This window comes from Cajanus cajan, chromosome 7, assembly GCF_000230855.2.
Source record: "Cajanus cajan strain Asha chromosome 7, NIPB_CcT2T_4, whole genome shotgun sequence".
NCBI lineage: Eukaryota > Viridiplantae > Streptophyta > Magnoliopsida > Fabales > Fabaceae > Cajanus > Cajanus cajan.
In genome coordinates this window covers 61,211,797-61,235,382 of record NC_138523.1, presented here as the reverse complement: position 1 = coordinate 61,235,382, position 23,586 = coordinate 61,211,797, and the positions used below count along the sequence as shown (strand labels likewise).

General features: G+C 35.5%; 2 protein-coding genes across 3 annotated transcripts; both read right to left on the bottom strand.

Annotated features, from left to right (window-relative positions):
• Positions 1 to 2,987: 2,987 nt before the first annotated feature.
• Positions 2,988 to 13,530, bottom strand: LOC109795341 (myosin). Its single transcript, XM_020354803.3, has 17 exons — positions 12,892 to 13,530; positions 12,662 to 12,804; positions 12,512 to 12,578; positions 12,396 to 12,437; positions 12,262 to 12,324; positions 11,913 to 11,962; positions 11,799 to 11,826; positions 11,560 to 11,634; positions 11,371 to 11,481; positions 11,227 to 11,287; positions 5,551 to 5,667; positions 5,275 to 5,396; positions 5,110 to 5,179; positions 4,825 to 4,866; positions 4,678 to 4,718; positions 4,238 to 4,364; positions 2,988 to 3,308 (listed from the first exon to the last, which is right to left on the bottom strand). Exons 1-17 carry the CDS (start codon positions 13,186 to 13,188, stop codon positions 3,199 to 3,201), a joined length of 1,566 nt encoding a protein of 521 aa, XP_020210392.1. The 5' UTR covers positions 13,189 to 13,530; the 3' UTR covers positions 2,988 to 3,198.
• Positions 13,531 to 17,272: 3,742 nt separating this feature from the next.
• LOC109791654 (uncharacterized protein At2g33490) lies at positions 17,273 to 22,067 on the bottom strand. 2 transcript variants are annotated; one of them, XM_020350977.3, is made up of 10 exons: positions 21,682 to 22,067; positions 21,527 to 21,599; positions 21,359 to 21,433; positions 21,223 to 21,284; positions 21,074 to 21,142; positions 20,852 to 20,880; positions 20,568 to 20,775; positions 20,230 to 20,466; positions 18,159 to 19,119; positions 17,273 to 17,548 (listed from the first exon to the last, which is right to left on the bottom strand). In XM_020350977.3, the coding sequence occupies exons 1-9, from the start codon at positions 21,781 to 21,783 to the stop codon at positions 18,166 to 18,168; spliced, it is 1,809 nt and encodes a 602-aa protein (XP_020206566.1). In that variant the 5' UTR covers positions 21,784 to 22,067; the 3' UTR covers positions 17,273 to 17,548; positions 18,159 to 18,165. The 2 variants fall into 2 exon arrangements, with proteins under 2 accessions (XP_020206566.1, XP_020206563.1); XM_020350974.3 differs by having other exon boundaries at positions 17,273 to 17,633; positions 21,682 to 22,066.
• Between the last annotated feature and the right edge of the window lie 1,519 nt (positions 22,068 to 23,586).

Sequence of the window (23,586 nt, the reverse complement as noted above, 5' to 3'; positions counted from 1 at the left end):
ATTAATTTTAATTATAAAATATTAATTGAGAAAATGTGTCGATAATGACTTAATGAGATAAACATAACAGAGATAGAGAGAAAATAAGATGAAGGAAAATTGAATAGATAATGAGTTTTTATACATTTTTTTTTAAATATAAGAAAGATTACCAAATTAGTCACGATAGGAATTGAACTTAAACCTAGGATTCACTTCAATATGCAACACAACACTCACACAGAGAGTGTATTCCTCTCCTCCCATGATGATGGTTTACAAGACTTGGGATAATGCAACCTCCAGTGTGATGTAAAATAAAATTAGGGTTTTGTCTCTGTGTTGTGCTTTGTACCTAGGACTTTTGTCCTTGGTCTTCTTTCTAAGGATTTTGTGAGGAAATCAAATTCGGAAAACCAAGTAAAGCGAAGAAAACTTGAGTTTGAGAGCCGTGAAATTCATGCAAATGGTCTTGTATTGTACTCTTGTCGATGATTTACCTTACTATATAGTCGTGTATAAGAGCTGATGGTGTCGATTTTATTTTGATTAATGGACCTGTACCACTCGATCGGTGGCGAAGAGAGTGGGCTAATCAAGTCATTACGCCTTCTTGGCTCATGACTTACGGGGTTTGTGTACTACTCGGTTCAGTCCCTTTGCATCCGTGAGGCACCTGGACACATACAACTGGCAACCGAGGTAGTAACTAATGAGAACGCCAATCCTCCGCGAACATTTATGTGTTAGGAAAACGCTAATCCCACTTGTTTCGGTAAAAGGATACTAGTCAGAAAACTCCTACTGATACGAACTATAACAGAATCAAGCAGTCGTCCTGAGTTAAAATATTCAATGAGTGTAACCTATTTTTAATAAAACTCTTTTTCTTTTATATACGTGAGTGTTATATTAAGGATATAAATCTTTTTCTCCGATCTCAATCTCTTGAAATAAGCCTTGATTTTATTTATCATAATGAGTCTATAAATCATATTAATAATCGTAATTAAATATGAAAATCGTGGAAATTACTGTTTTAATTAGTTTTAGAAAATTTGTGAGTGACCCTAAATTCGACCTGTTTAATTGATTCGGTCAATTGGAAATCTGGAGGGTACACAACCCTCCAGACTCGAACGTCAAGGGCGCGAAGAGTCTCAAATTAGCCAGCTTAGCCAGTTTAAGAGTCAGACGGTACACAACCCTCCAGGCTCGAGCACTAGAGTGCAAAGAGTCTCACTCGTTATGCCGAATTCATGTTTCTGCATTGTCAAATTAGTAATTGCTCACAAGATAATCTTGTTATTGAACAACTGATTATCAAGTGAATTTGATTTCCAAATAGCATTTCATGCATGGTAGATAAAGATTTTAGTGCGTGTCGAATAGTCAATTAACAACCGATTTCATGAAGATTAATTCATGAAATTGGAAGATTAGATTTTAACCAAGTATTTTTGTTTTGCAGTATCAAACATCTTATAAATTATGAGCACATCTAATGTATTGACCCAATTCAGAAGGTAATAGGGCACCAGAAATTCACCGATATGATGAAGACCTTAAATTATTTTTCACGTCAAGAAATTAGAATTTAGTTGACCTTAAAACACGTATTTGACGTTAAGAGTGTATGTTGATGAAGACCTTAAAGTGTTATTCACTTAAGAAATCGAAATTTAGTCGACCTTAAAACACATCTTCAACGCTAAGGGTGTATGTTGGTAAAGACCTTAAAGCGTTCTTCAGGCCAAGGATTCAAATTTTAGTCGACCTTGAAACGCGTCTTTGATGCTAAAGGTATATGTTGGTAAAGACCTTAAAGTGCTCTTCAGGCCAAGAAATCAAAATTTAGTTGATCTTAAAACGCGTCTTCGATACTAAGGGTGTATGTTAGTGAAGACCTTAAAGCACTCTTCACGCTAAGAAATCAAAATTTAGTCGACCTTAAAACCCGTCTTCAATGCTAAGGGTATATGTTGGTGAAGACCGAAGATCTTAAAGTACTTTTCACGCCAAGAAATCATAATTTAATTGACCTTAAAACGCGTTTTCGACGCTAAGGGTATATGTTAATAAAGACATTAAAATATTTTGACATAAATATTTTACTCATATCCTAAACATTCTTCAATTATCGTTATTATAATTCATAACAATCAAGTAATAGCTGATATTTTATTATTGAAAAATTAAAAGAATAATTGATTTTAACAGGTAATTTATTGTAATGTTATATTATCAATTTGATAATGATTGTTCCATAATTATAGTCAATTAGCAACAAACATGATTATTATATATTAATTATAATTTTGAACGAGTTATTTAATTGAAAGAAACTTAGTTATTTAATTGAAAGAAACTTTGAATCCTTTTCTAATCACAAAAATATATAACACAATTTTTTAAATGAAACCATAAAATCATACCATAAACATATATGTAATACTGAATTGATTGAAATTGTATTGATTGCCTTTTATTTTAACTGCGAAACTGATAAATTAATTACTTGCTAAACATAGTGCTAATTATTATAAATTGTGAAATTATATAAACTAAATAATGCAATTAAAATAAATTAAAGTATATATTCAGCATCATATATCTTGTCGAATTAGATTCTATACCTATTTGTATGATCTTGTCGAGTTAGATGCTATGCCTATTTGTATAATCTTAGTCAGATCTGACTCATCTTTCCTTTATTTGCTTTTTGCTTTCCATATTTTATAAATAAATATAAAAAAAAAAGACACATCCTTGTTTGTTCCCTTAAAAAAAAGCACTTTAGAGACTTTTCCAAGTAAAAGAAAAAAATTGATCAATAATATGAGATTCTGTTATAACTATTTTAGTAAAATAATAATAATAATAATAATAATAATCACTTTTAAAAGCATATCAAGCACTTGATTTTCCTTTTCAAAATAACTTTTAGAAGTTATTCATATCACCGAACTTCCGATGTGTTAAATGCATCCTAGTGGTGAGATTCTCCATGATTATAATCGGCCAGGTTATGACTATTATTTATGTCATCGAAGGTGAAGGAACAAGAGAGCGGTAGCTTCATCAGCTCCTAGAGCTAACAGTGCGAGTAACCTCATTTGAACACAAAGTGCAAGGTGACAGTCTCCCGAAGGAAGATGAAATTCACAATTCATATGTATAAATCAACAAACCTCAAGGAAATTAAGCACAAATTTCAGGTCAAGACAACTTTCGTGCGACAGTAAAGTCATGATCAACTTCCTTTCTGGATGCTTCCCAAAGTCGATGTTCAATCCCCATTTTCCTCAGCTCAGAAAGTCCTTGCTCAACTGGAATTTGAAAAATACACATAAGTAACTGAATGCATATTTTCCGAGAATACTATTAAGTCATTTTCAATGGAGGCAAAATTAAGGATTTCTTTGGTTCAAGGAGAAGGGGGAATGGTAGAGATTTTAATGAAGGGAAGTGGGAGGGAGGTAACTCTTTTCTCAAAAGGAGTGAAAAGATTTTAAAAATCAATTTAATCTTTATAATTTTAAATTTTAAATTTAAAAACATTAATAAAGATATTTTAGACATTACATTAAAAATATTTTAAAATATTTCCACTCCCTTCCAAATTCCCTAATATTGATGAAGGGAAGGAATTTTGTTTCATTTCATTCCTCTCCCCTCCTAAAAACTTACCAAACAAGAAAAGTTTATAAAATTGCCTATCCTCCATTCTCCTCTAATAAAATATTATGTAAAGCATTTCTTTCAAGTGCTTTATGAGAAGACGCGGAATAGGAAAAAAGTCAGAGTGTAAATTAATTTAACATCCCTGGAGTAAATGGGTATGGAAATCAGAAGGCAGGAGGAAGAAGGAACAGCCATTTATGTTATTGGTAAATGATAGATGACATGAACAGTAACACTAAAGGGAGAACCGGGAACTTCAACACATCAAAATTTCAAGCAAATGGATGCATTTTGAAGTGTCCATGTATCACATGACAAGACTCCCCCTACCTCGTTCTTACCCAATTCTAGACTCTAGGTCTACCAGCTGAGACTCGTTTCACATAAGGAGTGTTAATAAACTATGTCTTCCATGATTAAAGGTGATCACTAGCAAAGCATCGAATCGAGAAATATGTTAATGGTGACACCATAATTGAACATTTTTTCTTTTGAACCAATTAGCATAATACTGGATCGATGCATCCAGGCGTGCTACGAAGTAATCAATTAAAGCAAAAACGGTAGACGCTACCATCAACAGCATCATGTGAGGTAGGTGAATGCCCACTCCGACCAATCCAAAATTGAAGGCGTTCTTTGGCAGTGTCCTCCTCTATACCATGAGCCTTGGCTCTTCTCCAAAAATATGTCAGCCAAGCCTGTCAACGAAGAGTAAATTCACATAGAAGGCATGTTTCAGTAATACAAACCACACATTTCTAATCAGACAGAGAGAACCACGAGAGTAAACGTCACCTTCACTGGTTACAAATCCAAACTAATGTTTATGAAAAGGTTGAGGATAGGATGATGTAAATCGTTAAAAAGTACATGTTACAAAAATTAAAATCAAAGAACCATGTAATCCAGAATCTAGAAAAGCATGCCTTCTAAATGAAATATATAGACATGTCAAGAAGCTGACAAAGTGGTAATAATACGGAATGGATAGGTCGTAAGAGAACAGAATACCTCCTTGAAAAGAACATCCTCAGACTCCTCTGGGCTCAATTCTACATAAAACAGATATTTAGCATAGCTTTAACTTATCATTTGCAATTTGCACAAAAGGGACAACGTATAACTATTTCAGCTAATAGTAGGTGGGAGGTAACTTACCAAAGGCTTCCATAAACTTAGGGTCCCCGGGTGATTTAATATCTGGCAATGGCCAAAAGTGTACAAAATGTTATTAGTATGTAAGAAAGATGGTTTTAATCTGACAGATTTACTGTGTATAACAATCAGGCAAATAGAGAGGCAACCCAAATTCAAGCACATTTAAATGATTCGTGTCTCCTGATGAAAATTTTCTAAAGTCAACCATCTCTTCATCGAGGTTAGTTGCCTTGCCTCCACTGAAATTTTCTCAGTCCATTCAATTACAGCGGTAAGAACACATACCTGAGACTAATTGTCGAGCAGAATTTGGACGCCGCTGTTGGGCTAATGCTTGCACAATAGCATCCTCAACCTTTACAAAAAAGAAAAAAAAAAACTTAGATGACTGACTTTCCTTTAACAGAGGAGCATGAAGGGGGGCAGACCACCCATATATTTGAAGAAAACCTTTAAAGAAGCAAGCTCCTTTAATCCCATTTCAACTGAAAGCATACTTTCAATATTTCCTTCTCCGGTAAGATCATTTAAGTCAGGAACAAGTTTGCTTCTCTTCTCTGTTGAATCATCACCTGTTTAAAAATCACAACAATTATCTCTGGAAAATTCACTAGTCCATGCAACAGAATAATGAAAATCATCACTATAAGAAACATAGAGCACAGATTTGCCCTACTATGCAGCCAAACTAATATGAACTGTAGAGTCCAAATCTTTATTTCATGCCTTTTTCCCAGCATTCCTCCTTAGCCTTTTGTCCAGCAGAAACAACGACCTCAAATGGAAGAGGGGCTAAGGATGACCAAAGCTCATACTTGGAAATTGCAACATCTGCACAGATGCCTATAAACCAAGGAAAAAAGTTACACTAGATAGAAGAGAGAAGTGAATCATAAAATTATTCACTTATCCAAATTGACTGGATCCAAATTATATAAAGTATAATTTTTACATGCATGCAATCATACAAAAATTTAAAAAAAAAACTGATACTTAAAAGCTCTGGTAATGTATTCCAGTGCTGCTAAGAGATGCAAAAAAGAAAGATTAAATTGCCACCTACTGTGGCTTAGTTTATTTTGCAGCAAAATCCCAATATGTAATCATCACTCATTAGTTTAACAATGTTAAGATATTCTATGATATTATTATGATAAGATATAGTTTACATATATTAGTTTATCTTCTCCTGATTTATAGTTTATCTTAATCTCAAAACTTTAGGGGTTGTTTCTGTTACATGTCTATTTATTTAATTGTACCCATCAATTCAGAATAATAAGAAATTATTCATATTCAAGTTGGTACCAGAGCATTCTGGTCAAGGAACCCTAATCCAGCTGCCAACATCTAGGGTTTTCGACTTTTGTCAGCGGTTGCTAGAGTTGATGCCACCTGCGTGTTTAGAGGTTGTCAATCAGCCTCTCCGTTGCAAGCCACCTCCAGCTGGTGTCTCACACACCCTCACACACGATTTTTGTTGAGGAAGCTCACCGGCGCGTGAGGTTCACACGCCGCCCTCCAAGCCTCCGTTTGTGACTTTGTTACTCCGTTGGACTTGTCAACCCTCCCTCTTCTCATTTTGACCATTTTCAGGTCGTGGGTCACACTCTAGGTGGTCTGTTGGTGGTTGTTTGGTTGTTGTCTCGAAGTTTCGTGGTTGTTTGGTTGTTGCCTCGAAGTTTCGTGGTTGTTTGGTTGTTGCCTCGAAGTTTCGTGGTCGTTTGGTTGCTACCTCGGAGCTCCATGGTTGATTGGTTGCTACCTTGGAGTCCCGTGGTTGATTGGTTGCTGCCTCAAAGGATTTTTGATTTTGAGTTTTTCTTTTGTTGTTTTTCTCCTTTCTCTCTTCATGGCAGAGATTCCCAAAGCGAATCCAAAAATTGAATCCTCCAAAAGGGGGTTGGTCTCCTTTGCCTTTTCTGGATCACCTACTATTACATCTAAAAAGCTGTACGGTAAAAACTATTTGGATTGGTCTACTGCTGTTGAGATGTGGTTTTTAGCCCAGGGTCTTTATGATCATCTTACTAAGAAGGCGTCCGAGGTTGATAAAGAGGTGAGAGATGAATGGAAGCGAGCAAATTATCAACTTGTATCTCTATTGTGGCAGCCCATTGAGCCTAAATTAATGGTGCATTTTCGTCCATACAAGATATGCTATGATAATTGGAAGAAGGCCTGAAATGTCTATGCCAATGATATCCAGAGATTGTATGAGTCTATTCGCGGTCTGACAACCCTTCATATGGTTGATAATGATTTGTCAACGTATTTGAATCGTGCTCAATCCACTATTGATGAGCTCAAGCTAATGTTGGTTAATGATGATCCTCAGCAAATATTTAAACAAACTTGATAATATGTTTATGGTGTTTATCCTTCAAGGCCTTCACATAGATTATGGATCTGTTCAAGATCAAATTTTGACAAATCCTGTCATTCCTACAGTGGAAGAGCTCATAGATCGATTGATTCAGGTCCCTTCATTGGAGGCAGATCCTCACACAAAATCTGAGTCCTCTGCTTTTATCTCTAGTACAACTGACTGTGGAAGTCGAGGTTGTGGTCGTGGTACAGGGGGTAGAGGAAACCTCCATTGTACCTACTGTCAAAGAGATGGACATACACGAGACAGGTGTTATTCCTTGCATGGCTTTCCGAGCAAGACAGCTAATGTGGCTCAATCTCCGACTTCAGCTCTAGAGCTCAAGATTGAATCTGAGGGCAATCATCCAATCTCATTATTTGCCGATGATTACAAAGAGTATCTTCAACTGAAGGCAGCTCAACAGGCCCCTTCCTCTGTCACTGTTGCTCACACTGGTAATTCTATAGTTTGTCTCTCTCATTCTATGTCTATTGGACCTTGGGTTTTGGACTCCGGTGCTTCTGATCACCTAACTGGTAATGTCTCCCTTTTCCCTAGCCTATCATCACCTAAAACTCCACACCATATCACTTTTGCAGATGGGTCAAAAGTCCAAGCCATTGGTATTGGCCAAATATCACCTATCCCTTCACTACCATTAAAATTTGTCTTACTAGTTCCTGGATGTCCCTTTAATTTGATTTCTATAAGTAAGTTGACTCGGTCACTGAATTGTGTCATAACCTTCACTTCTGATTCTTTCTTGATACAAGATCGGAGTATGGGACAAACGATTGGAGCCGGATCTGAATCACATGGTCTCTACTACTTCAAGCCTTCTACCTCTACCATATGTGCATCTGTTGAGTCTCCTAGTTTAATCCATTGTCGCCTGGGTCATCCAAGCTTGAATAAATTAAAGAAAATGGTACCTTATCTCTCACGATTGGAGTCCTTAAAGTGTGAGTCGTGTCAATTAGGGAAACATGTTAGAACTTCTTTTCCTAATAGTATTAATAATCGAGCTGTGTCTCCTTTTGATGTCATTCATTCTAATGTTTGGGGTCCTAGTCGTGTTCCTTCTCTTTTAGGACACAGGTATTACGTCACCTTTATTGATGATTTTTCTAGATTTACTTGGATAATTTTAATGAAAAATCGTTTTGAGTTTATTCAATATTTTTCAAAGTTTTTATTCAGAGATCAAAACTCAATTTGGCAAAGTAATTCGGATTTTATGAAGTGACAATGCTAAAGAATAGTTTTCAGATTGCTTCAAATCATTTATGACTTCCCATGGCATTGTACATCAATCTAGTTGCCCTCATACACCTCAACAAAATGGTGTAGTTGAGCGAAAACATAGACATATTGTGGACATTGCTCGTACTCTTTTATTGAATGCCAATGCACCCCAAAAGTTGTGGGGCGATGTTGAACTTATTGCAGGATATTTAATAAATCGAATGCCATCCTCTGTCTTGAATGATCAAGTACCTTATTCCCTATTATACCCATTGGATCTCCTTTATTCTGTTCATTCTTGTGTCTTTGGTTGTACTTGTTTTGTCCATGATCTTTTCTCAGGACGTGCTAAATTGTCTGCTCGGGCTATCAAATGTGTGTTCTTAGGATACTCTCATGTCCAAAAGGGGTACCGTTGTTACTCCCCTGCTACGCATAGGTTTTACACCAGTGCAGATATCACTTTCTTTAAAAATGCACCATATTTCATTGCTACAAATGTCTCTCCAATTGACTTAGATCTCCTTTCTCAAGTATTGCCTACTCCTCATTTTGATCCTGGTGTGCCTCCTACACCTGCTACTTTAGAGACACCAGAGATTCCTCCCACACCACCAAGGTTTGGCAGTCCTCTACACCAATTTGGGATAACCTATGAGCGTCGATCACATATTGTTGTTCCTGCTCTGACCTCCTCACCTACTTCGGCCCTACCTACCTCAGTTGACTTGCTCATTACTCTTCATAAAGGTAGCCGTTCTACTTGTAATCCTCATCCTATTTATAACTTTCTTTCATATCATCGTTTGTCTCCTACCTATTATGCTTTTGTCTTTGTTATTTCCTCTGTTACCATTCCCAAGACAGTGCAAAAGGCATTAACCCATCCAGGATGGCGACAAGCAATGATTGATGAGACGACAACTTTAGACTCTAACCACACTTGGGTACTTGTCTCACCTCCGCCTGAAAAATCTGTTGTTGGTTGTCGGTGGGTCTTTAATGTTAAAGTGGTCCCTAATGGACAGGTGGATAAATTGAAAGCCCGTCTTGTAGCTAAAGGATACACGCAAGTATATCGTTTAGATTACAATGACACTTTTTCTCCAATTGCGAAGATGGCCTCAGTTCGTCTCTTATTAGCCATGGCTGCTATGAGGCATTGGCCTTTGTTTCAATTAGACATCAAGAATGTCTTCTTATATGGTGATTTGGAGGAAGAGATTTATATGGAGCAACCTCCCGAGTTTGTTGCTCAAGGGGGGTCTGGTCTTGCGTGTAAATTATAGAAGTTTGTATGACCTCAAACAATCACTTCGTGCTTGGTTTGGTCAGTTTAGCAAAGTTATACAGGAATTTGGAATGATCCACAGCGAGGCAGATCACTCTGTCTTCTTTAGACGCTCACTGACACATAGATTTGTTTATCTTGTTGTTTATGTAGATGATATTGTAATTACAAGTGATGATCAGGAGGGCATCAATGCTCTGAAGCAACACTTATTAAAACACTTTCAAACTAAAGATTTAGGTCCCCTGCGTTATTTCCTTGGGATTGAGGTCGCTCAGTCAAAGTCTGGTATTGCTATTTCTCAGAGAAAATATGTCATTGATATTCTAGAGGAGACCGGACTTACAGATTGTAAGTCAGTTAACACTCCCATGGATCCCAATGAGAAGCTTATGCCTAATCAAGGGGAGCCTTATCCTGACCTAGGAAATATCGGAGATTAGTGGGAAATTGAATTATCTCACCATGACCAGACCTAATATATCCTTTCCTGTCAGTGTTGTAAGTCAGTTTCTTAACTCTCCCTATGAGAGTCATTGGCATGCAGTTGTTCCGATCCTTAGATACATCAAAAGATTACCAGGAATGGGACTTGTTTACAATGATAGAGGACATATAAACATTGTTGGATACTCAGATGCAAATTGAGCAGGTGATGTAAGTGATAGACGGTCAACATCAAGCTATTGTGTCTTCATGGGTGGTAATCTTGTCTCATGGAAGAGTAAAAAGCAAAGTGTTGTTGCACGATCAAGTACAGAAGCAGCATACCGTGCTATGGCTCACACCACATGTGAGCTCCTGTGGCTAAAATTCTTAATTCAAGAGTTGCAGTTTTGCAAGGTTGGTCATATGGAACTAGTTTGTGATAACCAGTCAGCTTTATACCTATCCTCTAATCCATTTTTTCATGAGAGAACAAAGCATATAGAGGTTGACTGCCATTTCATCAAAGAAAAGATCCTCTACGGTATCATCAAGACCTCCTCAGTTTGCTCCAAGGATCAACTTGCAGATATCTTTACTAAATCTTTACGAGGTTCTAGGATAACATATATATGTAACAAGCTAGATGCATATGATATATATGCTCCAGCTTGAGGGGGAGTGTTAAGATATTCTATGATATTATTATGATAAGATATAGTTTAGATATATTAGTTTATCTTCTCCTGATTTATAGTTTATTTTAATCCCAAAACTTTAGGGATTGTTTCTATTACATGTCTATTTATTTGATCGTACCCATCAATTCAGAATAATAAAAAATTATTCATATTCAAGTAACAATAATACTAACATGCATAAATGGTGAAAACAATATAATAAACAGCTCTAAAAGTTTATTCGGGTTCTGTAAAAAATGATTGACAATTTGACATACAAAACCAATTGATATTGAAAGAACTCATTAGTCATGTCAAGAAGAGATGCAATAATGTTACTCTCACTCCCAAAACAAAAGGGAAAAAGAAGTTAAAACACAGTGGCTTACCATATTTTGCAGCTAAACCCCAATAACGGGCAAGCCAACACCTCTTTAGAACAACTTCTTCCTGGCAAGAAAAAAAATTATATAATAACTTTTTCAAACAAGTGACAAATAAAAATGGACTCCTGCAACTGTGGAAGTAAATACCATTTCTTTTTGAGTTAATATCATTCTTTGAGTCATTGACCGAAGAGCTTTTACTTCAGATTCAGCTCCATTTAGCTGTCTCACTGCAGCCTCAGTTTCAACTTTTGCATTCTAATTCAGAGAAAATAATTAAACATACATGGAAGCTTGTGTTGAGAATGTTAAAAACACAGCATATTCATTATTCACCTCAATTTCAGCATGTAGAGATGTGATTTCTTTATCAACTCCATCCTTAGAGTCTTTGGCATTTTTAAGCGCAGCCTGTGAAATTTAAAGCTGTACTGAAGGCAGTTTCTCACAAGGGGATTAAGCAAGAAATGGAACATCCTACAATTTACCTAAACAATATCTCCATTGATAAAAATTAACTCCGTTCACAGTTTGTATAAAATACAGCTCTATAGTTAAAGTTTTCTCCACATTACCTCTCTTTGACGCAATGCTGCTTCCTTTCTGCAATTCAGTAATATGGAGATGTCATATGCAATACTAAGTGAAGGAAAACCCATATGCAACAGTTTTGATTTCATTTCACTCACCTGCTCAAGAGTTTGGCTTCCAAAGATACACCTTCTCCAAGGGAAGCAACCTACAACGTCAGAGATAAAAGATTAAAAACTGCACATGCAGACTTGACAGAAATTGCACAGGCACATACATATATAAAGTATAAACATAAATATCAAATTAAAAAAAAAAAGGAAAGTTCTGTTAATTAGAGAGAAACTCTTTAAGTATGTTTGTTCTTTTAATTTTTGGTTACCTAAGGTATAATGAGATAGGATCCAAACACCTAGCCTAATGGTAAGGAAGTGACCATTGGGGCAAACGCCACATTCTCCTAGCACAGCATAGTAAATATGATAATAAATAAAGCCTGAACTGGACCTGCTTCTCTAGCTCCCTAACTCTGGCCTCTGATTCCTTGCATCTCTCTTCCTCGAGTCTGAGCTGCATTTTAGAATAGTTGAAAATGATGTAAGCTGATTGAGAAGTGGAAGAAACAACGTAGATGGTAGTACCTTGTCTAGAATAGTTTCATTCTCTTCCTGCAACATATCAACCTGCAGGTAGAGGTAAATTATATTAACAAATTATTATTGATAGAAAGATGAAAAGGCGGAAGAAAGTAATTAACCTGATCACGAAGTCCAGAAGCGTCTCCTGAATCTTTTGGTGGAAGGAGTCCAGTATGAAACGGAAATCTGTATAAGAATGAGCAGATAATGAATGCATTGTTACAGATCTATTAGTTAATATTGATATTGATAGCGGTATGAGAAATTACCTTTTGTTGTTATCTTTGGGCTTGATGGGAGGGTCTATGGACGGAGGAGGAGCTTGAGTCCTGAGGCTTAGCGGTGGTCTATTATTAGTGGCAGGTGGTGCTGGACGAAGATACATTGATTCTTCTGTCCGAGCAGGAGCAAACTAATTAAGTAACGTAAGGAGGTGAATCAAGTTAGTTAGAGTTGGTTAATTATGGATACGAGTGGAGAGGAAGAGAAAGAGTGTTACCGTAGACGCAGGAGACGGAGATCTATGAGAGTTCCTAGAAAAAGAGAGAGGCGGAGGAGCAGTGTAGCGAAATCCTAGATCGTCTTCCTCCTCCTCCTCCTCCTCCCCCGCACTCTGAGAAGCCATCACCTGGGCGAGGCGCTGAGCTGCGGCTTTCGCAGCAACATTCTGAGTCCTTTTGACGCTTGAGATTCCGGTGAGGGTGAGGGAGGACGAACGAGAATGCCCGTTACGTGACTGTGACTGTGACGACATCACATTCCCAGTTCCAGATTCACTGCTCCACTTCCGTTCCATCTCTCCAAATTAATGTCTCTTTACTCGGTAGTTAGTCACCGGAGCTTCTTCACTCTCATGACTCTCACTCGCTAACTGCGACTATGACCCACTTTTCATTTTTTTTTCTTTTAAATTCAATAACTAATGGCAAAATAGTAATTAATCGCGCAAGCCAGCATGCGTTGCATCTTCATCTTTCATGGCCTCATATAAGTCATAAATCTTCCTTCCAACACGGAGCCAGCAGCCAGTTTTGCAAAGGACTCATCCCACTTGGAAAATCTTGCCAATCACTACCCAACGTTTCTTTACTTTTCTTTTGGTGTACTATCACTACTCACTAGCCAACATCTTGGTCCTGCTAACACGGTGTCGGTTGATTGGAAAGAAAAGAATTTGAATTTAAATTCAAGATAAACAGAAAAGAAAACAAATTTTAAATTCTTGTATCTGGAAATCAGCTCTTTTCTGGTTCTTTTTTCACTTTTTTTAATCAAACAAAAAAAAAACGTAATAAGTGTTTTTCTTTTTCCCAATTTTTTTCTTCCTACTTTCATTACTTTCAAACATAGTAGCACACAACACAATCATATTAACATTACCCAAAATAAAACCAACAAACCCACAAAGACACAATCTCAACAATGCCAATAAGTCCAAACACTATTGTTATCACAAAAATTATGATCATACAATAAAAGAATGTTGGAGGCTAAAAGATCGAATAGAAGAATTGATCCAGACAGGGCAACTCGTCCATTACATCTAGCGATCTCAGCCACATCGAGGCAATTATCAAAGCCAAGGTCAAGGTCGCAGGTAGGGAAGAGGCCCGCAAAGTCAGATAGACTAACCCTCAAGTGCTCATCAAGTACGAGTAACACGAAACTACAAATAGGTGAGCAAGACAGAGAATGTGCCTATCTCCGTGAGGTAATTAACACTATTCCGAGAGGATTCACAGGAGGGGGAATGACCAACTTGGCCCGAAAAAGACACCTGTGAAACATTAACAACGTCAGCTCCATGTTAATCGCCCCCATCCAAACCACATTGTCGATCATGTTCACCAACGAGGACTACCTTGGCATCAACCCGAACCAAGATAATCCAATGGTGGTCGTAGTGGAATTGGCCAATTGAGAGGTGCACAAAACCTTAATTGATCAAGGAAGTTCAGTTGATGTACTTTATTAATTTAAATTGACGGATAATTATAAAATTATTTTATACGTTGATATGAATTAATGAAATGAAGTATCAAATATTTTCAAAAAAACTTAATCTATGTATTAAAAACTTTAAAGTCAATAGTTGGATCGTTAAAATTTGATGTAAAAATGAGTTATTGAATGAAATAAATCTAAGTAAACTTATTATTGAAACCAATAAATCACTCATTACACACACATACACACGTACGCGCACACACATATATATAACTAATGTAATTAAAATTTTATAAAATAATTATATCAAATAAATTATAAAATATTAATATATTAGACGTGCCTGAAATAAAAAATATATATATTTATAAAACACGTGATTAATTGAGTATTGTGTAAAAAAAATAAAAACAAGTTCATTGAACTGTGTGCAGCTTGGAAAAGAAGTAAAAAAATTCTAACATTTACTATCATGCCACCATGTTTTCAATTCAAAACATCATTTTTCTGTTTTCAAAGATGAGCTTATTTTGAAAATGTTTTCATTGAAAATATTTCTTAAAATTCTAACATTTACTATCATGCCACCATGTTTTCAATTCAAAACATCATTTTTCTGTTTTCAAAGATGAGCTTATTTTGAAAATGTTTTCATTGAAAATATTTCTTAAAATTAAAAGTAAATATATTTTCAAACTTATTTTTCTTTTTTTTTTCTTCTTAAAATGGAAACAGAAAACAGCGAAACCAATCAAGTTCTATTTTTTTTAAAAAAAAATTCTCCTATTTCTTCTTGTGTCCACATAAGTGGAAATCAAAATGAAAATTTTAAAAATATATTTTTAATTTCAGTTTTTCTTCTCTCTTTCACCTCCACATGGTGTGTTGTTAGTAAGAATCAAAATGAAAAATGAAAAATAATATATTTTAGCTTTGTATTTCTTCAACATGTTTCTTCTTCTTCTTCACTCTTTCTTTTCCTTAGCTACATTTTTCACTTTCTTTCATTTTCTCTCTTCCTCTATTCAGTGTCAATCTCCATATCATAACAACATATACATATTATTGTAATTTCTTTCACTTTCTTTCACTTTCTTTTAGTCTCTGTTTTGTTTCATTCTTAAGATCCAAACAAACCATTTATGTAAGAGAAAAAAAGTTAATGTATGGTCATGTCTTTCTCTAATATAAATTTTTCATTACTAAAAAAAATATTAATGTACCTAAATCAAATCTAGCTCAACCAACAATTAAATTAGACCAAGCCGTAACATTTTTTTTCTAACAACCTTTCAAATAATCTCAATGCATTGTTATCAATGTCATATTTTGCATTTACATGACATTATGTTTCAATTTACAAGAGCTAACATTTTTATAAACCCCAAAATCTTCCTGATTCTTCAAGATCATGAGAAACATTTTCTAGGACTTCTCAGAGCATGTGGACAATTGAGATAAAAGAGAGAGAGAGAGAGAGGAGAAAAAACAGGTTGAAGAAAGGAAATTTTAAAATATTTTTTTAATTTTTATTTTATCCCTACATTTTCATTTTTATACCTGAACGTCATGTGACACTGTGACAGGCTACAAAGAGACGAAAGAAAGTTGCAGAAAAATAAAATAAAAATTGAAGGTACTAATTAATTCAAGTATAGACTAATTTTATACCATTACCGCAAGCAACTGAAGTTATATCAACGATATTTTCTCCTTCACTAGAACTATGAAGGTACGAACAGTTTGGGATGACTTTTTTGTAAAGAGAACGCAATTTTTTGCAATACAAGACTATTATTGTTCCTGCGTAGGAACACTCCTCTTACCGTCCTTTCTTCTTGGTCTCTTATGTCTTCTTAATCTTCTAAGTTCTTGATCCTCTGGGTCTTCGGTACCGACCGGATGCTGTTTCTGAGGGGTGGAGAGGGTACCTGCAAAGGCACTCCGACGATCAAGTAAGTATTCGGTATAGAGCAATAAGTGTTTTTATATGGAATAAATCATACCTCATTTATGTCCCATCACCTGTGTATTTATAGTGACATGTTTGGGCCTGGTGGGCCTTCTGTCTTGGGAGATGGGTAATATTTTAATTGACCTTAAGCTCCCCTTAATCAAGGTTGATGCTTGTTGTATAACAGGTGTTTAATTTGCCAGTGTTTTCAGTGAATTCCCCTTAAGTCAAGTCCTTCGGTCAAGTCTGAAGCCGACGGGGTATTCGGCCTGGCTTGAGGCCGAAAAGGTACTCGGCCTGATCTGGGGCCGAGGGGGTGTTCGGTTCGATCTACGGCCGCAGGGAGTATTCGGTTTTTGGTTCCTGGCCGAAGGGGTACCCAGCTTGGTCCATGGCCGAGATGGTGTTCAGCTTTTGTAGTGACTGCTTGTGATTGGGCCTAGGGGGGGTATCCGGTTTGGTTCCTGGCCGAAGGGGTACCCGGCTTGGCCAATGGCCGAAATGGTGTTCGGCTCTTGTCGTATTCTGCCTTTGACCGAGTCAACGGGGGTGCCAACCCGTACAATTATATTATGAAGAAAACAATACAAAAGACCAGGAAATTGATACTTGTAAATTGTTGCATGAAATCCTTTGAATTTTAAAACAAATAAATTGAGCTCCGGAAGATTTGTTACGACTTTTGAGTTGTTCCCAGAAATGATCATTTATTAGTTACTGCAAATTGCTATATTTGGATTCCTTAAAGTGAAAAATTTTAACTATTGATGACAAAGTTCATGGTAATATCTATTTTATAGATTTTCTTATCATAAATAATACTACCTCCTCCATTCCTCCTACAACATCTTATTATCTTTCTATTCTATTAAAAAAAAAAAGTATTTGGATGAAAGCATAATTATATTTAAATCTTGAAAATATATTAAAAAAATTAATACTTTCATCATTTAGCAATTAAGAAATTATTGAGACGATGTTGTAGAAAGATTTATATCACTTTTCACTCTAAATTTCACTTTAAGGAGCTAAATCTCTGCTTAGATGCATAATTCAACAACGCAATACATGCGCATTTATTTCAATAAAATAAAATACACGCTCCCATTTATGAGCGAATTAACAATATTAACGACGTATAAAAGAATTATAAAAGGAATATTTACAGATTTGCAACTGTACCAAACTATGAGAAACAAAACTTGACCCTTGCGATGTTGAATAGAGCTTATCTTCATACTCGAAAGCAATTAATCTGCGTAAGTGCCACATGTGAGCCATTGGACTTTTTTTTTTTTAATGAAGGCCATTGGATATTATTAATATACGCATGTACATACCTGAAAGCAGAAAATAAATATTCAAGTCTGTGTTAAACCATTGTTTTCTTAGAGGATTATTGGTACCAAGTACAATAATACAGAAATTTTTAAATAAAATCATCTTTCAATAGCAATATAATTTTGGATTACATACCCTCCAATTAAAAATAGTTACTAATGGCATTTAATTTCAATCCTTTCTACCAATTCAAACATAGCTTAAAGATCCCGTGCTTGCAATGTGAATACATTCAGTGCCCATGCACATTTCTAGAATTTATTTGTATAGAGGTGTCGAATGATAGAACTTAATAAACATTATCCTCCATCCCAACAGGGCATTCCAAGAACTTAATATTATAGGACTGAGAGTTAACCCACATATCCAATTTTCTCACTTGAAACCGGGTAATAAGAAGGATTTTCCATTTATAAATGAAACTTAAATTATATTTAATAATTTATAACAAATACCTAATTAAACCATGAAAACAAAAAATAAATGAAAATTAAACAAAAGTATCCTATTTTAAATATTATTACCTCCAGACTAGACAGCATGAGCAACAGTCTCAGAGCCATCTGATGATGCAATATCTTCGGATATTGTTGATCTATTAGGGTCTTCTAGTGGTCTTGATCCATGTAATGCTGCAACTTTAGCACCACTAGAAGGTATGGAGAAACTTCTAGCCATGGATGGAGGAGGCATTGGCAATGGAGATGCTGCATTTGACGCAACCAAATTATTTGGAGCAGAAAGCTGTTTACCTCTGGAAACCAATGGACCTGAATGTCCAACCAAACCTACAAACTTTGAATTGGATGGCGAACTGGTTGGAGGCCTTGGAAGTTCATGAAGCTCGTTTATTTTAGGTGAAGATGAAAGAGGGGGAGAAGCACTAGGAGATACTTTTGGAGACGACAATGGAGGCTGAAGATTTGGGGTCCCTAAAAGAGGTCCAGAAAACAATTGGACACTTTCTACCGAGACAGGCTTGGTTGGCCATGCATTACTAACCAATGGACCAGAAAAGGCATGTCTTTTAATCTTTTTGGAATAAGCGGCAACAAAACCACAATTTGAGGATGAATTACCATCAATTAAAGGAGGTGGAAATCTTGTGTATGCAGTATTACTGTTGCTCTCCTTGAGTACAGACTGTGCATTCCTAACATTAGGACCAGAAAGTCCCCCATCTCCAAAATTGTTTTCATATTTCTTTTGTTCCAGTGGGGATGAATGCCACAAATTCTTCATAGGCTCATTTAAATTTGTCTTTAGTTTGGAAGTTACTTGATTAATTGACCTCGAAGATGTTGTACTCTTTGCATCAACTGGTGTAGGCAGCACGTATGAATTGATCTTCCGTGATAATGTTGGCCGCATATGTCTCAGATTTTCGATAGAATCAGGTTTTTTGTCAGCAAAAAGTGGGGCAGATTGGCTCACTGACCTAGCCCTGAAGGAGAATGAATTCCTGCGAAGCCTATCAAAGTTTTCCTACATAAAAAATATAATTATATATATGTGTATATATATATATATATATATATTCATCATGCATATTCATAAGAGTTCAAAAATTTTACATTAGAAGAACATTAAATAATCTCATTTCCAAATGCATCAAGAAGCTTCCACATGAGGAGTATTATATCAAAATGTGAACTATTTCCAGTCCTAAATCCCAACAACCGATGCTTTTGTTTTCTCTTACCTTCAAGCATTTACAGTTGAACCTTTGGGAAATGCAAGTTCCACCAGGTCCAACTGCAGAAAAGCATGCACGACTCAACATGCCAAAATGAGAGTAATTAGGCCAATGTAAGTGCTTTATAGATAAAAATTAAAACCTAAAATATGGATCTGATCCAAAATATTAACAACGATAAGTGTTTCGGTAGTACAATAAGTTTAGAGTACCACTTCCATAGAATTAAATAAATCACATTTGAAAACAAATATTATGGATTTGAAGTTCCTGTGCACAAGCCCTTGATTACTCTATCTACAAACTCTGATTCTAACAGATTTTGGTCCTACACAACAATACATAACAATGGCCCCCCTGATTTTCGTTTTACTCATTTTTCTTTAGCATGTTAGGATTTAAAACCGCATCTGTTGTTAGGAATGAAACTAAAAGGGGTGGGGGGGTGGTATGGACAGTGTATACTAGAAGGAAATAGAAAAGGAGGTTAGAGGTTTAGGTGGGATGCTAGGTGGATAGGAAGGCTACTTAGCCAGCCATTAAATAACAAATTGTATTATAAAGGGGAAGTAGCTTTTGGGGAAAACAATCTGAATTGAGCACTTTGCTTTGGTGTAAAGGGAAAGCCCTTGGAGGAGAATACTCTCCTTGATTATTTGGATCACAATAACAGAAAAACTTCTTTATCCTTCTCTTTCAGTCTTTCACTCTAACCTTACGTCTCTGTCTCTCAATCTACACAACTTCCCTGTGTGTACTCAATTAATGGCCAGCTCATATTGATGCTGGTTTGTTGGGAGGCTACTTAATCTTCATAATGTCCATTTATCAGTGAGATTGAAATATGCAAAAGGAGGAAAACAAAAGATTATAAATTTGTAGATGCAGATGTTAGTCACCTTCATTGATTTCTCTAAGGTAGAAGAAACATCTTGCTCGTGTTCATTTGGTGCATAATCAAAACTCAGCTCCCCATCATCGTTCTCATCAAGGCTGTCATCATCATCATCATCTTCATCTTCCTCCTCTCCTTCAATACCAATGAAGTGGTAATCAATGTGATGCTGTTGTGTTACAGATTTTACATGTGGCTCTACTGTCTCAAGAGATTTAACTGCTTTCTTAAAGAAACACAACTGTTTTTGGGGACAAAGAAGAGTGTTGACAACGAAAATAAACATTAAAATTTCCATAGCTCTCCCAGATCTGAAAAAGAGATATTGGGAGTAAGCAAAACCTGAGCTGCATGATGACGTGCTGCCTGTGTTAGAAGGCTCCACGATTGTCCTTGTCTCAGAGATTTCAAGCGGAAAACAAATAATGTAGCCTCCTCATCATATTCATCTCGAGCAATTCGCAACTGCTGCAACGAAACACTCTCTGCTTTTCCACTTCTAGACCTACCTCTTTCTCTATATCTCGTTAACATGGACTCGTATACTTCTCTGCAGATTATACACCAAAATGATAAGGCACGATACACATTCAAAGACAAAAGTAAATCCAATTAACACTCCAAACCTTTTGTCGTCACAATGTTGCTTCATCTCCTGCTTGGGCATGAAGAAAAACAAAATCAATAGAGACAATAATAGAAGTTCATAGGCAAAAAAGAATAGGGATGTGGTAGATTCAACAAACACAATAGCAATCCTGTTTGGATGAAATAGAAGCATTGCAATAAATATATTGATGGGGCATGATGTTAGAGAGATAACAATAGAAGGGTTTGATGGAAGAAACCTCGACAATTCGAAGTTCATTGAGAAGAGAGTCTGAGGGAATGGTAATTGTCTGGGTGATATGAGAGCGCTGAAATTGCAAAGGAAAAAAAAAAGGGGTTAGAAAAGAAGAGAGATTAAGGAATTGTTATAGTTAGGAGGAGTACTGACATAGTTATCAATGAGCTTCTGGAGCTGAAACTGCATTTTACCGAGCATTATGAGAACTTTGCCTGCATGAGTTTGGAATTAGGTATCAGGAAGGAAGAGAAAGAGTGAGTGTGAGAGGGAAGTGTAGAGTAGGTACCGCTTTCTTCATCGTCATGCAAGGCGGTTTTCTGAAGAAGACAAGAGCCCAATTCTCCCAAGGACTCTGAGAATTCTGTAAGTTTAGATAATTTTGATTATTATTATTATTATTATTATTATTATTATTATTATGGAAATAGAAATAGGAATAGTAGAGGCAGCACACCATAAGCACTGTTGGCGGCCTCTGCTGCAGCGGAAAACAAGCTTTCGTAGCAGTCTTTCATGTCTTGCATGTCCTGCAGGGCATTTTGAATATGAATTTGATGGTCATAATTAAACAGAGAAAAAAAAAAAAAAAAAAAAAAAAACCTAGTGTACCTGGGTAGCCTGAGCGAGGTCCTCTAACTGGGACAAAGGCAGAATGTTATGGTCATGCTTGTCTACTGCCAGAACTCCCAACTTTCTCAGAGACCTCTTCATCTATGCAATTGCAATTCAATTCTCTCACTCTCTCTCTCTCTCTCTGCGTCTGCGATGCGATTCGATGCGAAAACAAAAGAAAAAAACTCGGTCGGTCAGTGACTGAGATGATAACAAGTTAACGACCTCCTAATTCCAAAATTTCAATTTCCCATTCCCCATCCCATCAACCAATAGCATCTTCTTTGCATTGCAGTCAGCAGCCCTTTTCTTTTCCCCGCTCAATAATAAACTATTTTTTTCTTCTTTCTTGACTTCTTCGTATTCTCTTCCGCGTTTCATCAAACACTATTATCTTACACTAACTACACTATTTTGTGTTTTTAACAAAACTTTTCAATTTTATTTTCTTAATTTAATGTTCATAAACGCTTGTTACCAAATTATTTTTTACTTTCTTTATCCATAAAATTTTGATTTAGTAAAAGAGATTAATTTCCCATCAAATATTTAACTAAAATTTTTATGAGAGACACTAACATTTATTATTTTATTTCATCATTTTCAAATAACTTTTTCGTACTTTTTTTTATATACACATGGTTACTTGTTCAAAAACATGTAAGAAATTAATTATATATAATATAATATATGTGAGAAGATATTCATTTATTTCGACTCTATTTAATAATTTATTATCTACATCAAATTTTAATGATCTAATTATTAAATTATACATTTTTAATATATAGATCAAGTTTATAAACTTTTAAAATAATTAAAAATTATTTGTTATTCCATTTAATTAATTCAATTAAAAAATAATCATAACAACATTTTATACGATGATTTAAATTAATGAAATAAAATATTAAATAATTTTTAAAATTTTTAAAAATTTGCATACTTAATCTATATATTAAGAAAAATTAATTTATTGACTAAATTATTAAAATTTAATGTAAAACATAAGTTATTGAATATAATAAGTCTAGATAGATTTACTTTTGGAGCAAATAGATCCCTTGTTCACCATTGGTTTTTCATATTTGACTGGCACATTATATTTTCTTTGAATTTGGTGCAATTAATTTTAAAAAAATTAGTGTTGATTCCTCTTGATCACTAACAACATAGTTTTTATATATATATATATATATATATATATATATATATATATATATATTAAGGACTAAAAATATGTTTTAAATTTAAAAAATAAAAAAAATATATACAAAAATTAAAATAATATTTTTGAAATTACATGAGGTAAAAAGATAAATCTTAAATTTAAGAGATCAAAATAATTTTAAAAAATTATATTTTACAAGATTAGAAATACAAATTTTAAATTTTGAGGACGAAAAAAACATGTACTCCTGTATCGTGGTGGTCTCCTATGGACCAACCCAAGGCACGTTGGCAAAATGTCGATCCAACATACTCTTTACACCTTAGTGCTTGAGTATGGAGGACTATGTACCGTGGTGGTCTCCCATGGACCGACCCAAAGCACGTCGGTAAAATGCTGATCCAACATACTCTTCGCACCTTAGTGCTTTAGCATGGAAGACTATGTATCGTGGTGGTCTCTCATGGACCAACCCAAGGCACGTTAGGAAAATGCCGGTCTAACACACTCTTTGCACCTTAGTGCTCGAGCATGGAGGGCTATGTACCATGGTGGTTTCCCATGGACTGATCTAAATCACGTCGGCAAAATGCTGATTCAACATACTCTTTACACATTAGTGCTCGAGCATGGAGGGTTATGTATCGTGGTAGTCTCCCATGGACTAACAAAATATCGATCCGACATACTCTTCGCACATTAGTATTTGAGCATGAAGGGTTATGTATCAT